Below are 15230 nucleotides of genomic sequence, written 5' to 3' on the forward strand. Positions count from 1 at the left end.
ATGAAAAGGAAATGCAGTGCTTTAGTTGCAAAATGAAACACATTTTGTCAGAGCTATATTCAATTAGAAAGTCTCTTTAATGCAACTGTACTGTATAACACATAGTTACAATTTCAGATCACATACTTCTGATCAGTAAGCAGTAATAACTGTTTAAGTCAGATGGGAATCTGAAATACATCACTGGACTGGGATCTTAAATGCTATTAAAACTACAATCAAAGCTCAGCTTGGCTCAACTTGTCCAATATGCTTGTATTAAGGTAGTCAGACTCCTGTTAAAAGTTTAAAAACTCACATTTAATTGAAATTTAGATTAAAAAGAAGACATTAGGTACATCATTCATGCTAACAAATGTACATAGTGGTGAGTCAAGAACAGAAAAACAGTACCACAAATAAACCATGGCTCAAAACCTACTCTATCTGGATCGCTGCAGCCACTCTTTCTATACTGAGGAGCTGTGTATGCGTTGCTGCCGTGCTCTGCTTTTGTTGGACTCTGCCCTTTCCTTGAGGTGTAGGCACCAGTGCCCATGGCTTTCAAGGAAGGCCTGAACTCCTCTCCATTTACCACTAGGATGTGGGAAACTTCGGGGGAGGGTAACAATGCAAAATGGAAATTATTTGGCTGGAAAAAAAAAATCTCAGAATCCAAAGAACTTTTTTGAGTAAAATAGATAGAAAGGTGATATAGACAACCCAGAAATAGCTCAGTAGCAATGTTTTTTGCAGTGCCATATTACAAATAAAGCACACTAAGAAACCTTGCTGAGCTTTTTCAGCTTTTTGAGTGTTAATGGCAAGAGGTGGACACAGCTTCGCACTAGAAGTGTGAAATCAGATTTGAATTCTGAGTAGTTATAATGAATCTAGAAGATATTTTTGTTAAATCCTCAAGCTGCTATTTCTACTGTTGTAATGATCTTCAACATCAGTGATTTTATTGTGTTATGCTATGTCCACACCACCAAACTCCAGCCACTTCTTCCCTGGGAAGTCCCTTTTCCAATCACTTGTTTAAAAACAAAAGCTAAAAAAAACCCCAACAAAATAACAAAAAAAAAAAAACCAAAAAACCCATTCCTTGTATTGCACATCTCACACAAGTCTGTATATATATATATATATATAGATATAGATATATATATATATAAATATGCTACAATAAAAAAAAAAAGTCGATGGCACTTTATTGAATATAAGTTTAAGAAGTTGATGAAACCACAGATGTCTGAAGAAATCTTCAATACCACAAAACAAATTTAAACTGGAATAATTGGCACACAGGTTTTAAAGTATCCACAGCAAATTCCTCTAGATTCTATGCAGTGCATGTACAATAAGAAGCAGTTACACTCTACAGCCCGCTCATGGAATCAGTTAAATTAGCTTTAAGCTGATTTTGCTTTTTTTCTTTCCCAAAGTGCCTTTGAAAGCTACTGCTGAGGTGAACTTCAGGAGCAATTTAAACAGCTGTGAAATTTAATGAGTGCACCCTGCACCTGAAAACCTCATCCAGGAAAAAAAAAAAAATTGCCATATATACCACCTTATCACTTGCTAGAAAAACAGAACCCTGAGAAAATAAATTCTGATTATTTCTCCTCTGTATTTCTTCCTAGCCTGTCTTCTATCTGTACTATGTGATGAACATGGATATTCTTGCAAGTTAGTTAATTATACTGTTGCAGAGCAAGCTGATAACATACCAGCAACAAGCGGAAAAGCTGGTTCTTCTTGGTTACGAATGCAAACAAAAGCAAAATGTGCCACTGAAAATCTCTTTAATACTTAAAAACCCAAACCCAAATAAAAACATACTATTGATTTTTTTTTAAGCATCATGTGGATCACAGCATAATGAAGTTGTTCGTTGTTTACTTCTCAACCAGAGCAGAAAAGGTTGTTCTCTCAACCTTTGTAAGGACTAACCTGACCTGATTCTGGCTAATCAAGTGCTCAAGCCAATGCAGCATTTTTCACCCTAATACTGTGTCAAGACTTGTTGGCAGTGGTGACCTGACTTTGGATTGCTACCCACCTAAGGAAGCTAAAACCATACATCTGCTTAGTAATTAATTTTTAGCTGGTTTATATGGTACTCATACAACTGCTTACCCCCTCTTTTCCAACTGCAGGGCCCCTGAGGGCAGGGCAGAGCTGAGCTGGTGACCCACATTCAGTGCATGCTCCAGAAGGGGCTCAGGAGGAATGCCTGGAGGAAGGCTTGCTGGACTCCAGGTACAAGCCCAGTGCATATCCTTCAGGTGTGGGGGATGTGTATGGGGCAAAGCCAACGAGTCACACAAGTGTGGACAGGGTGTGTAGGCTCTGATTTTCACCCTCAGGCACCACTTTGTGCTGGTAATTTTGCTTTATTAAAATCTTGATTTGTGCAGGCAGTTGGTCCCAGACAATAACTTTTGGAGGGGATTTAAATTCAATGTTTAAAAGAACATGAGTTCCCTGTTTTAAAGTAGAAGACGGTGGATGTGGGTTGCAGGAGCAGGTGAATGCAAGAAGAGGCTAGGTTAAAACAATCCCTTTTTGAATACAGGCAGAAGTTGACCTTTTTGCACCGCGTCTCAGAGGTCACCTGTGTATCTGTCCAGCGCACAGGCTGCAGGTGCCATGGGCACAGAGGCACAGGCTGGAGCTGCTCTGTGACTGTGGTGGGCAGCAGGTGCTGGAAGGGGACCCCAGCTCTGTGACTATTCACCAATCCTTCAGGCTGCCCCGGGCCCACCATCAGGATTGCTGAACAGCTCTTATCCTGTGAAGCATGTCAGGAGTGCCTTGAAAGCAGCTACCTACCTGGACAGTAACAACAATTTTTTAATAACTAATGGCACATTTTAAGGGACTGACCAGGCAAAACCAAGAATCTCTGCTCTGTGTAATAGTGAAGCAATACTGTCACTAGATGATGTTAAATTACCAAGAAATAAGAAAAGGAATCTAAAATTCACCTAGTATTTAATTAGAACTACTCAGATCAATTATCCCCAATGCTCCTATGGTACAGTTGCATCATTCCTTTGTTTGTTAAAATACCTTACAAACTTGGTATCCGAAGTAGTTCTAGTAAGTGAGGCAACACCACAAATAACACAACGAGCTGGCTTTGAGAAAAAAAAGGCATTTGTGGCAAGGTCTGTTTAAGTTCTGCCGAAGTAGTTGGAAAAACATCTACTACTACACACACCAAAAAAAACAAAAAAAAACAAAACAAAACAAAACAAAAAAAAAAAAAAAAAAAAAAAAAAAAAAAAAAAAAGAAAAAAAAAGAAAAGAAATCTTCCCAGCCACATAGAATTTGTAAAGGCTTCCTGAAAAATTTAAGTTTCCTAAAGACTCATGTGCGTCTGGGTCATGAGACAGACTGATCTGTAGACTGGGAATGATATTTCACTGACGAGAGAAAAAAGTACAATGTGGAACCCACAGTTGTAGTAGAGGCTGCAGCCCAGATAAGGCTGGTGCTGTGGGGAGCTGTTACCTGCTTGAGATTTCAGAAACTTTAATGAAGGCTGTAGAAATATTTCAGTTTTATCCGAATCAGGAGAGCCAGTCTAACAACAGCTTCTCTGTCTAGTCAGTGGAAACAATATTAACCTGCAATAAGTTGCACACACCATGTGCTCTAAGTTTCAAGAGAGAGAAATCTGTCAAGGACTTGACTTTCTAAATGCCTTAAGATTGGTGTAAATGTCAACTCTCCCCAACACAGAGTTAATATCCAAGAAAGCACTGTACTTCTAGGAAGTTCAGTACCAAAAAGCACCTCCATGAAAATGGTACCAAACCAGTTGATGGTGAAGAAATACTCACCAGTGAGGGGAGCCACTGGAAACAAAGCTTCATTAAAATAGGGTTCTCTTTTGCTTAAGAAAAAAAAAAAAAATGTGCTGGCTTTTATTATTTTAAACCCAAATTCTTCAAAGTGACCAAGGTGGGTTAGACAATCCAATCAATCAGAATTTTTCAGTTTTAACAACATTCATGCTATATACATGTGATTACTCACATCCCCAGTTGGATTAATATATTCCACTGGGTCCTGATCACAGAATGAAACTAAAAATATCCCCAAGTATTTACATTCTGCTTTCTTGGGATCCTTTCTCTGATCCTCATTGCCCAGCAAAGAAGAAAGACCCTTTCAGTAGTTCAGGGCTGGAATGCATGGGGCTCAATCACACAAATGGTAAAAACAGGTAAATGGATCTGCTTGCCCAGTCAATGGAAAGCAGATAAAGATCCAGGTGCTGGTATTTTTCCCCACTGGAGTTAAAGGAGGCAGATAAGGTTTTTTCCTTCTTCTATTTCTTCTTGCACTTTGTCACTGGATGTGGCTATTTCAGCTTGCGCCGAGAAGACTGCACAGATGAATGTCAGAACAGTGCCGCCGATAGCTGTGTAGAAAGCCCAGCCCAAGGAGCAGTCTCCTAGTTTGTAAGCAGAAGCATAAGGTCCACAATAGCTTATCGCCTTCTGGCATCCCCAACCTGCAGGGTAAAGTATCAAGCCTAAGATAAGGAAGAGCCCTAGAAATAAAAACAGAAAGAAGTTTTACAATCAGTCTAACACCAAATGCAGCACATCTAGTAATTGTTACTATGGTCACTAATACTCATAATTTACCACAATTAGGAGAAACTTGCCATCTCATCCATCCAGTCGTCCTTTACTGATTGTTCCCTAGTATATGCCATGCAGTCTTTCAACTAAATTTGAAGCTACACCGTGATTTATGTTGTGAAAGGCTTACTTTTTATGATAATGGCCTAATTCCTTATTTTAATCTCTGTACTCCTCCTACATCTTTTCCTCTCACACATTATTGCTACAAATACAGAGCATGCAAAATATTCAAGCATCTCCACCTACTGCTTATGCTTGCACTTCTCCAAAATGTAGGAATACTTGCATCCACTTTTGATTTTGTATTTAGCTAGCCCTCATTTAGCTTTATGTAGCCATTCACCATAAATGTGTTTGCCTGTTTTCCTCTGGATTTTGCCTACTTGGATTTTCTTGCCTGGAAAAAACAAACAAAACAAAACAAAACAAAACAAAACAACCAAACCAATGAAACAAACAAACAAAAAAAACCAAAAAAAAAAAAAAAAAACCCAAAAAAAAAAAAAAAAAAAAAAAAAACAAAACAAAACAAACAACCAACAACAAAAAAAAAACAAAACAAAAAACAAACAAAAAAAACCCAAAAAACAAACAAACAAAAAAACCCCACCCCACCCCAAAACAAAACAAAACAAACCCCAAAACCACAAAAAAACCAGTTACACTTCTACTTTTTTGGCCACATTAGGACATACCAGAAAGATAATACTGCCAGTTCACTAAGCTGCACTCATAACAGAGGGATTCTGGAGTCAGCCTCAAACAAACAGATCCAAGTACTCATAGCCAGTGCTTAGGTAACCTTGGGATCCTCCAAACAGCTGACTAACTACTTCAGAAGGAAAGCACTTTCCCAGTGATAGCAGGGGCAAAAGCCTCAACTCCCCATCTTGATAAACACCCTCAAAGGTCTGGTGTGCCTCAGGCTGGAAGAGAAAAGCTCAGACTAGTTGTTCTGCTCATGTGATTGTTTCTTGTATTCACAGGTTTCTCTATGAAAACCATCTAAGTAGTGAAGGGCTTAATTAAGGAAATTGAAAGTCACATTAGTGTCCCTGCACATGTGTCTTTGCACAAAGAAAGGAGATTTAATCAAAATGTCTAATATGCTAGTAGCTACAGTGCTTTCTTATGGGCACTACAAAAAATCACAATGAATTATACACGTACCTCCCTCCTACAAGCAATGTAGAGAAGGAGCTAAACATAAGAACAGCTCACAGTATCAAAATTTGCTTTCTGTTTACCTTAAAAATTTACTTAAAAGAAAAGGAAAATTATGAAATACAGTTTTTGTTTAAATACAATCAGTTTCTCCGGAAAATGAATATAGCTTTCCAGATCCCATAAATATTTCTGATTAACTTTTCCTGCACTTTAGAGCCCTTTATTTAACCTGGTATGCTGATGAAAACAGCTGCTAAAAGTGCTGTCACCTTCTAGAAGTAGGCTAAAAGTTGTGCACTAAAACCAGTTTTTTTTTTCCCTTCCTGTAACTAAGAGATTACAAAGAACAGGTTTAAAGACTTCTTTACATCTTCTTCCATTCAGTTAGACTAGCAGTTAGACTCCTCTGCATTTTGTTGGGGTTCCTTAATTGTTGGTTCGAAGAAATGTGGCCAGATGCATGAAATTTTCTTCACCAACAATGAAAACGTGGGTCCGAGCTAGTAAGCAGTTAATTTACACAAAATGCAAAAACCATCGTCCAACTGTCTAAAATTAATGTCTATGAATGTCAGACATTTTACAAAAGAAAGTCCTTCCTCCAGTGTTTTTCTAATGATGACACAACACCATGGGCATGAATGACCTAAATGTCATTACTCTTTGGAGCAGCAAAATCCATTAGTGAGTGATATCCTCTCTCTGTGGAGGGATTTCAGCACTGTTTACATTTAAGAACCAATGACAAATTTTATGCAGTGTTTCCTGGCTGGTTGGCCAAATACATTAAGTATAAAGTACTGCTTTATCTTGGAGAGACCTGGATAAGCTGTGCATTCATCCTGCTGAGCCCTGCAGCCATTTCAGACTAAACACCAACAGTTCCTTCTCCTTTATTCATCACTAGTTTCCTGTTCTGTGCAACCAGTATGACCACACTATGTATCTTTCTGACTGCACATCTGTATGGGCCAGTCGCTACTCTCTCTAACGATTACAAGTCCTTTGGTAGGTAAAAAACACCATCACTGAATTAAGAAGCTGGATCTGAAATGCCAGCGTAGCTGCTGCCAACACAAGTTTTTTAAGTTTACTACTCCATCACTCACAAACTTAGAGAGCCCATGTTCAACAGCAAACCTGGCTTATGGCTGAGCGTCACAAACAGGACCAAGAAGACACATCCATCACATTTATCAAAACTAGTGCACTGAGAAACTCCTGAAAGCTACTAGTTCATGGAATGTATGCCCCAAGCTGAAAAGCCACTACCCAGAACTCAGGCTCTCAAAAGGCACAGCACTGCTGCCAGATGTAGTCATCAGGACTTTACTGACTTAGCCCTTTTTTTCCAAAAGTACATAAAATTCCTGGATATATAAATATAATAAATACTGTAAAAAGCCACAATTTGATAAACTTCACCTATTTTCTCACAGATGAAAACAAAATCTGGAGGAAAGCCTTAACTATGGATCTGAATACAGTCAGAGTATGTACCTGATTTCAGACAGCTAACTTTGTAACTCCTATACTGGACCAGCATAATAAAATTAAAAAAAAAAAAAAAAAAAAGTAGCATTTTCACTACCAAACTTCCTTTCTACTTCTCCATTTCAGTGCAGACAGAAAGTGTCTCATGGGCCTCTTAGCATTATATCTACTATTTATCACAATTTCTTTTTTCATTAATAACTGGTTCCTGCTTGATGGGAAAAGTAAATAAAGATGATTCCATTAAGTCAATTCAAAATACCCACAGGAGAAAGGCACTCCTTTGGTTCATGCTAATAGCAAGTGGAGAGGCACAGGCCCCTCATCACGTATTCAGCTCAAAGCTCCCATGTCCAGAGCAATGGCTGAGCTGTGCAGGGCCCCGCCCTGACTCTCCCAATCCACTCAAAGAGGAGTGTTCAATTAAAGAGGAGCTTTGCCTCCTGCTACTCAGTATCTCAGAAGAGACAGTCACAGAGCCCATCTCAATGACTCCTGCAGCTTGAACAAAACAGGCAGATAATGCTCCACCAATACTGCTCCAATGTACTAATAGTGCAAACCATTGCCTAAATTGCCTAGAACAGCAGACAGCAAACAAAAGCACTTAACTGCTCAGCTACTTGCAGGCAGACACCCCTCAAAAAGAACCACTCCCTCTGCTCCTGGAAACAGGGATGCAAAGGGACAAGAAGAAAAAAAACTATCTTCTGTTGACTGTTTGCCTTGAGACATATCTAGCAGGAGGACAGTAAATATTAATTATAGTTATATATATAGTTAATTATAATTATATAATAAATCAGTTTTTGTTTGTCCCTGTGTCTTTGAAGAGAAGCCAATACTCATGAAAAAGAATAGTGAATAAAAATTGAGTGCTCTGTCTGAACAAGTTTTCTACAATGAATCTTTTCAGTTCTTTGTGCATTTGTATAAATGATTTTTAATTCACAGCCAACCTACCTGTGGAATTACTGCTGTTTGTTCACCCTGCTGGGAGGAACAAATTTACTCTGAAAACATTACAAGCTGTTTTCCACTGTGCTCATCTACAGGCTCACAGAGCTCATGCTTGCACTGTTCTAGATCCAACTCCCTCTCTGGGCACAGCTGCACTGCTGAAACTGCAGCTTCTGCTGTACACATACTCCTGTTCCTACTTTTTAAGCAGCACAATCCCACTTCTTGAAATCAGTATGATCATTTTTCAAAATTTCCTTTTTGTTAGTTGTTGTCAGTTCTCAGTTACCTGTTTTCTTAGGAATCCTCAAAACAGAGGTATGAAAGAATGTCACACAATGTTGCCAGATGCCTAGGAATGATAACAGAAAACTACTCAAATTACTTTTTTACCCAGAGACCTCATTTATAACTCTTTGGTGTAAGTTCTGTCAGCAGAGAACATTTTTATATCTTTCACTGAAGGCAATTTGGCCACATAACCTCTTATTATCAGGCCCTAATTACTTGCTTTTGAAAAGATGCCTTTGTGAGATTTAGATTTTAATGTTATTATTAGATTACTATATATCTCCTGATTACAACAGCCTATTAAACGTCAGGCATTCTTTACTTAAATGGTGCAAAAGCAACTCCTTTCTCCTAAAACGAAAGCAAAACCTTACAGTACCCTGAGAACATCAATATCAGTATAGCAGACTGCATCACTGTGCAAAAATATTTCAGAAGACAGTTGATTAATGCTTTTCCTATAGGAGAAGACTTTTTGTATTTGTGCACCAAGAACTTTTTCCCCTTTTAAAGGCCTGCAGCTGCAGCAAGGTGTTATTGCTCCTCCTGGTTTTCTATGCTGCAGCAATGCTGCCAGGTCAGCATTGTGAAAAACCAACAGACCAGCTTTTCATTGTGGGCATTTTTATGTCACATTATGAGCTGGGGTTCAGATCTGAGGAAAGCCTTTCTTCTTCCTTGGAAGCAACCCTTGAGACAGGAGGTAGGGCAGAAGCTTGTTTAGCCAAATGAAGGCATGCTATTTAGTTTTGACAGTCTCCTGTGCAGCTGCTGTTGTGCCATATTAAACAAGAGCACATACTAACAAAGCCACTTTCCATTGCAAAGCCTGAAACTATCTACTCATTTCCTAGCAAAATAGTAAAAAAAGCTTTTAAATACTGCTGAAGAAAGAGGAAATTAAGCAGCTGTGATCAATGAGGTGGCACTGCAAGAGGCTCCTATGGAGCTGCACGACTGAGCAGCAACATTTTAAGAGAGGAAAAAAGAAATGGTAAGAGGGTAAAAGCAGGGAAGGGCTAGCTTTGCAGTGCAGTGCAGGTGGGCTGCATCCCCAGTGGCACTGATCCTGATTGTTTTAAACTTCTGCAAAACCACAGGGATTGAGAATCAGTCCAGAGATACTGCATCAGCCAGGCAACCTGCCTTTATTGCTCACATTTCCACATGTGTCAATACGCTACCTGAACATTTCATGTGTTAAATATCAGTACAAATGTACTAGTGTAGCTTAAACCAATAATGCTTCCCTATATACAAACTTTTCCTGACAAACCCAGTAGGGATGCTACCAGGGATGCTACTCATGCACTTTTGATCACTGCCCCCTGACTGACAGGTGAAGGGACAGCCTCCTACTTGGCAGCTGCAAAACAGACACCTTCAGCCTGTGAAGTGATTCAGTAATACCGTTTTAATCAGATGAGAGCTCAAGAGGTGGGCTCAGGCCTGCTGACATGGTGCTTCTAGCACTCCACACTGGCTATAGGAAAAGCGTGAGATGCTGACTGGAGCACTGCTTACAGTACCCTCAGCACAGGGCCCCAGACCTGCCTCTGCAGTTGCTCTTCAGCCCCCTGGATGGCTGCCAGACCCACCAAATGCAAGCAGAGGCAAGTAGGTCTTTGTCCAGAAGGAAAGGGGAGATTTTGCATGTTTTAGTGTCTTGGAAATGGCCTCTGGCCCGCTCATAAATGCTGCATGAGAAACAAAAGAAAAATTCACAGCATTATGAGATCAATGCTTTAAAAAACCTACCTGTACACCATAGTCGGTGCAAGCTAACACAAGCAGATGTGTTTGGGGGCATGTTGGAAGCATAGCTGTTGAGAGGGGGAGGGTTGCCAACAGGCAGTGCACTGAGGCAAGTGTACACCTTCATACCTTTAATCACTGCAGGTGACTGCTCACATATATAGATTTCAGTGTACCTGGGATACCCTAAGCTGAGACAGGAGAATTAGTAGTTTAATACTACAACCAGGTGATGGCTCAAAACCTGCATGGATTTCTTTTTCCCTTTAGAATTGTCTCAGGGTACTATAAGGGCATGCACATACCAGAAGAAAAAATATTTCCCTAATCACTGCCTTCCCCAAGCTGAGGAAGCATTCTCATGCTTCTTTTCCCACATATTATGCAAATTGTAGATACTTATTCGTAACCTCTGATGACATTAGTGCTATTGCAATCTGGAAACAGAGAAAGAAATACAGTGCAGGGGACTACTGATGGGACACACAACCATTATGTTTTACTACCCCCCCAAAAAAGCCACAAAATAACTCAGTTTATTAGCTCAATGTGAGGAATTTGGGGGTTGTTTATTATATTGGTATGATCTTACTGCTTAGATTTCTCTGAAGTGAAGTGTGAACCTGCAGACTGCTGTTTTTAAGAGAGGAGAGGGTAAATTCACCATTAGTTTGTAGTAATTTTTATGTATGTAGTGAGAGTGCCCATTAGCTGGGAGGAAAGAAAATGTGAAGACTCCAAGTAAAATCAATACCAAGCCTTGAAATGACACTGCTGTCTCTTTGCAGGCTGTCAGCTGTGTAAAGTCACCACACTTGGGGCTCCCATGTGGTGGCTATCAACTCAAGCAATTAAGTCAAGATAAAGCAACTTATAGGGGAAAAGCCAAATGTTTGCATTTTTTCAGTACAGAGGTAAACAAAGACTCTCCAGTCATCAGGCCATTGCTCAGGCACAGCCACCTCTCACATTTTACCTTAAAACCCAAAAAAGCAATGAGTGTTTTTAATCTACCATGACCCAATAAAAGGCTCAGTCAATGCTCATAAGTGAGAAATTCAGTTGTGGGTGGTAAATTCAAGGAGGATTCTGAATCAGGGAAGAAAGGCCATATTAAATATTCTGTTCTTGAAAGAAGCAGAGGCCAAGACCCTGGCTATTTCCTACCAGTCATCATAACCTTTTCTACTGCTGTTCAACCAGTGCGTGCCATTGCCTCCAAACCACCAATCACTCATGCTGGATTAGCAGAAAGGGAATGAAATATGACTATAACGCAGTAAGGGAGGCCAAAACAACCACCTCCCTTAGCTTAAACAGAGGTAAAAGGGCTGCAGGTCACCTTTTTCATGGCCTTACATTTCCTCAATACTGATCCTATAGTATAAACAAAACTTCAGTTTGGGGGTGGGGGAATGGAGCTGCAGAGGAAGTACGACTCAGCCCGAAGGAAAAGGCAAATGGAGCTGCAGGAAGGGGAGAATTTCCTGTGGCTTCATGAGCTATTCAGCAGCAGAGTGCAGGGCATCTATACTGGGTAAGAAAGCACAGCTCAAATCCACTGCATCAGGAACACCAAAGACAGCAGCTTAGCAAAAGTTACCCCCTTTTCTTGAAAGAGCTCCTTTCATCTTTTTTTCTTGTGTTTGAGTGAGAACACAGCATTTGCTAAGTTTAAATATTTTCCTTGTGTTTGCATTCTATATTCAAATAACAGCATCTGTCTTGGCTCTGAGGCCTAGAACCAAAAATCTGACAGAAACAGAGCCCTTGTGGCCTCCTGATATGCCCATGGCCTCTTGGGGTCACCAGCACTCTTTCCCACACCACTACGGCAGGGTTATAAAGAAGTGCTCAGCATTTCACCTATGTTGGTAGAAGTAAGAGACCTCAGTGTGCACATGTGCCACAGTAAAATGTTTTTCAGTGGGTAGCATGGGAGTCACTCTCACACTAAGTGCTGTTTGTTGGAAGATATTTATACTTGCCAAGATAATCGACTGCCAAACTTGATCACTGAAAACTTGAAATTTTTGTTAGTTTTTTCTATTAATTTTAATCTGCTGTATGTTTTCAAGTGCCCACCTTGATAGTGCAGGAGATGAGTCGACCACCAAATCGAACAAAACACTGAAATCTTAATTTTATTTCTTTGAAGTTTCTAATGGTCTCCCTCAGGCTCAATAGCAATTTAGCACTTGAACTCAGTTTTCCTTCCCTGGCATATTCCAAGACAGCAGTCCCCTTTGCTTGAACTTCCAGCAGCCAAGTGTGTATTAGATATCATACTGGCATTGGGCCATATAGGTTACAGGAAGCACTATACCGCAGACAGCAAAAGCAGTTCAGACTGTCAGGATTTCCATCAGAAATCCCTCTCCCCTCCCTTTTTTCTTTCTTCCCACCCCAAGAATTCAGAATTCTGGCATCAGAAAAGAAAAACTCTGAGCTAAATCCAAAGAGGAAATATGCTTTTTGAAAAATGCATGCTCTGCATTTTAGAAAGACAAACAAGAAGCTTCCTTGCCTTCAAGGGCAAAATCACTCTTGCTTTGCTCTCCTACTGCTTGGGCTCCCTGGCCATGCAACAGCTTCCATGCCTGCAGGCAACGTCAGCTCACAAGGTGCTTTCTTCCTTATTCACCAGTTTGTCTCTTTCTCAGACAAAATAATGCCTTTGTACAGTGTGATACCACTGATAAACATATCCTAAACTATGCTGCAACTACTGTAACCTTTTCTTTTATGGTCTGAATATGAAAGAGCTCTAGAAGCCTCAAGCCCCTTCCACCACAGCTTGTGTCTCCTGCTTTTTCTCCCCTCTATGATGAAAGGCCTGGCTGACCTCCTACTTCCTTCCCAACTTCCTCCTCCACAACTCCCACCGGCCTCCTTAACTTCCAGCAGCCAGGAGTCTGCAGTCGCACACACCATGAGCCCACCCTGTGTGGCTGGATCTGACTTCACCCACCCCCACGATCAGCTCCAGATCCTCAGCCCCTTCAGATGGCTTCTATCACACTCGGCTCAGGCCATCTTCCTAATCACCCAGCCTCCCAAAATGAAAACATTGCCAAGTAAGTATAACAGGCTGAACAATTTCTCAGCTCAAGAGATGTAAAACAAACTCTTTCAGCAGAGAAGACAGACTTATACACACAGCTGGTTTGAAACTGAATTTCACCTCTTCATTTTAGAAAGCTGCAGAGAAGCTTCTTTGCATTTGAGGGTAAAGTTGTACTCCTGGAACTGAACTATTGCCAAGGTCTTGCAGCAGCTCCTGATGGAGGAATCCTCCAAGATACCAAGAAGGGAAAAGGAGAAGACATGGACAGTCAGAGAGAGAAATCATGAAAAGATCAGAAGAAAGAATGCAAAAGAGCTCTTGAGATACCTGAGAAGAGAAAGTACTGTGGAAGAGCTATCATTGCTTGGGACGGAGCAGGGGCAACAGTCAGGGGGAAAAACAAATCTCTCACACCTTGGAAAAGAAGAAGCTGAGCCATTCCCCAGCAATGTTGGACAAGAAACTTCTAGGGTGATGGAGAAAGGCCCATAGTTGCAGCATCTGGGCACAAACAGACAGACTCAACTAAGCATCCAAGGGAACTTAATGCTGTGTGGCCTGCCTGCAGCAGCCTTTGAAAACACAAACCTCTGCTTTGGCTGACCTGTTAAAGATGCAACTGCCAGTGGCACAGCCAGCTATGCCACATGGCAGCCATATATTCACCTGAGTGGCACAGCCAGCTACGCCACATGGCAGCCATATATTCACCTGAATAAACCAGAGACACTCCTTGGTGTGCACCTGAGACACAGCAGGTCTTCTGACAGATGCAACCCCATTTTTACATGCTTCTGTCAAGCCCCATTACAGCTAGGAGACAGTGGACTGTGAACAGAAGAGATAAGGGGGTGACCCATGAAAGGCCTCCCAGATGAAGCCATCAGCATCCTGGAAAGATTTTAAAGAGGAAGTATTTTATCCTCTTTTGGTAAATGTTCCTGGCAAGGCAGCCCTGCTCCAGCACAGTAGAACAGAAGTAAAAGAAACTGAACTCCCAAACCGATTAGCCTTCCTGACGTGTCAGCTCCATTTCCCCACTGCTCTCCCCAGAGCCTTTGCAGGCACATGATGTCGAGCTCCCCACAAAAAACCACAGGGGCTTGCTCAAGTTCTGTGGTTGGCATAATATTGGTGCAGCTAATTTAGCTTCCTCTGCCTGGTGTGCAGTCAAGGTGCTGCTGGTGCATTGTGGCTCAGCTGCAAGTCAGGCAGACACTGGCGGTGGGGAAGGGGTTGTGTCTGCCCAGCCATGGCAGAGGCCAAAAAAGGAAGCCAAGTTGCTGATTATGAACTTCATAAAGGAAACTATCAGAAATGAAAGCCAAACTTGGTCTTGTCCTAAGCTCTTCCCACACTCCTTGAGGTTAGGTTATGTTTATATTGTATTACTTAGCAACAAGGTGAAGTACACAAGCCCCAATAAGACTTGTAAGTACATATGCAACTACACTATAGAGATACCAAGATATGTCAATACCAGATCACCAATTTACTTCCTATAGCTACATGATTACTGTGAAAATTTACTTTGAATTTATTCTTGTCAGTTAGCATGTAATAATATCCTTTTTCCTCCAGCTTCTGCATTTCAAGTGATTCACAGACTAAAAGTGGAATACTTTCCCTAAAAAGACATACAAATGAAAGTCTGCCTTGTCTGCCTGCTGCTGGATAGTAATTATCTATTCAATTACATGTCTCCACTCTCTGCACTCTCTAATGCAGAGAAAAGGTGCTTATCCAGATGAAACAACCTTCAAACATCTCCAAAACCAGGGATATTGATTACTGTTTCTACAGCTGCAGAATAAAAGGCACTGCAGTCTGAAAGTAAAGTGGTAGAAGT

General features: G+C 40.8%; 1 protein-coding gene and 1 pseudogene across 1 annotated transcript in view; both read right to left on the bottom strand.

Moving 5' to 3' along the window:
• Nucleotides 1-54: 54 nt before the first annotated feature.
• On the bottom strand, nt 55-4224 carry LOC128782246 (uncharacterized; annotated as a pseudogene).
• The window catches only part of LHFPL2 (LHFPL tetraspan subfamily member 2), a 118790-nt gene continuing 107708 nt past the window's right edge, over nt 4149-15230 (bottom strand). The window contains exon 4 of the mRNA XM_053931353.1: nt 4149-4550. Coding sequence (XP_053787328.1) covers nt 4294-4550 — 257 coding nt within the window. The 3' untranslated portion in view covers nt 4149-4293. The remainder of the gene's footprint in view (nt 4551-15230) is intronic.

The sequence above is a fragment of the Vidua chalybeata genome, chromosome Z (genome assembly GCF_026979565.1).
Source record: "Vidua chalybeata isolate OUT-0048 chromosome Z, bVidCha1 merged haplotype, whole genome shotgun sequence".
NCBI lineage: Eukaryota > Metazoa > Chordata > Aves > Passeriformes > Viduidae > Vidua > Vidua chalybeata.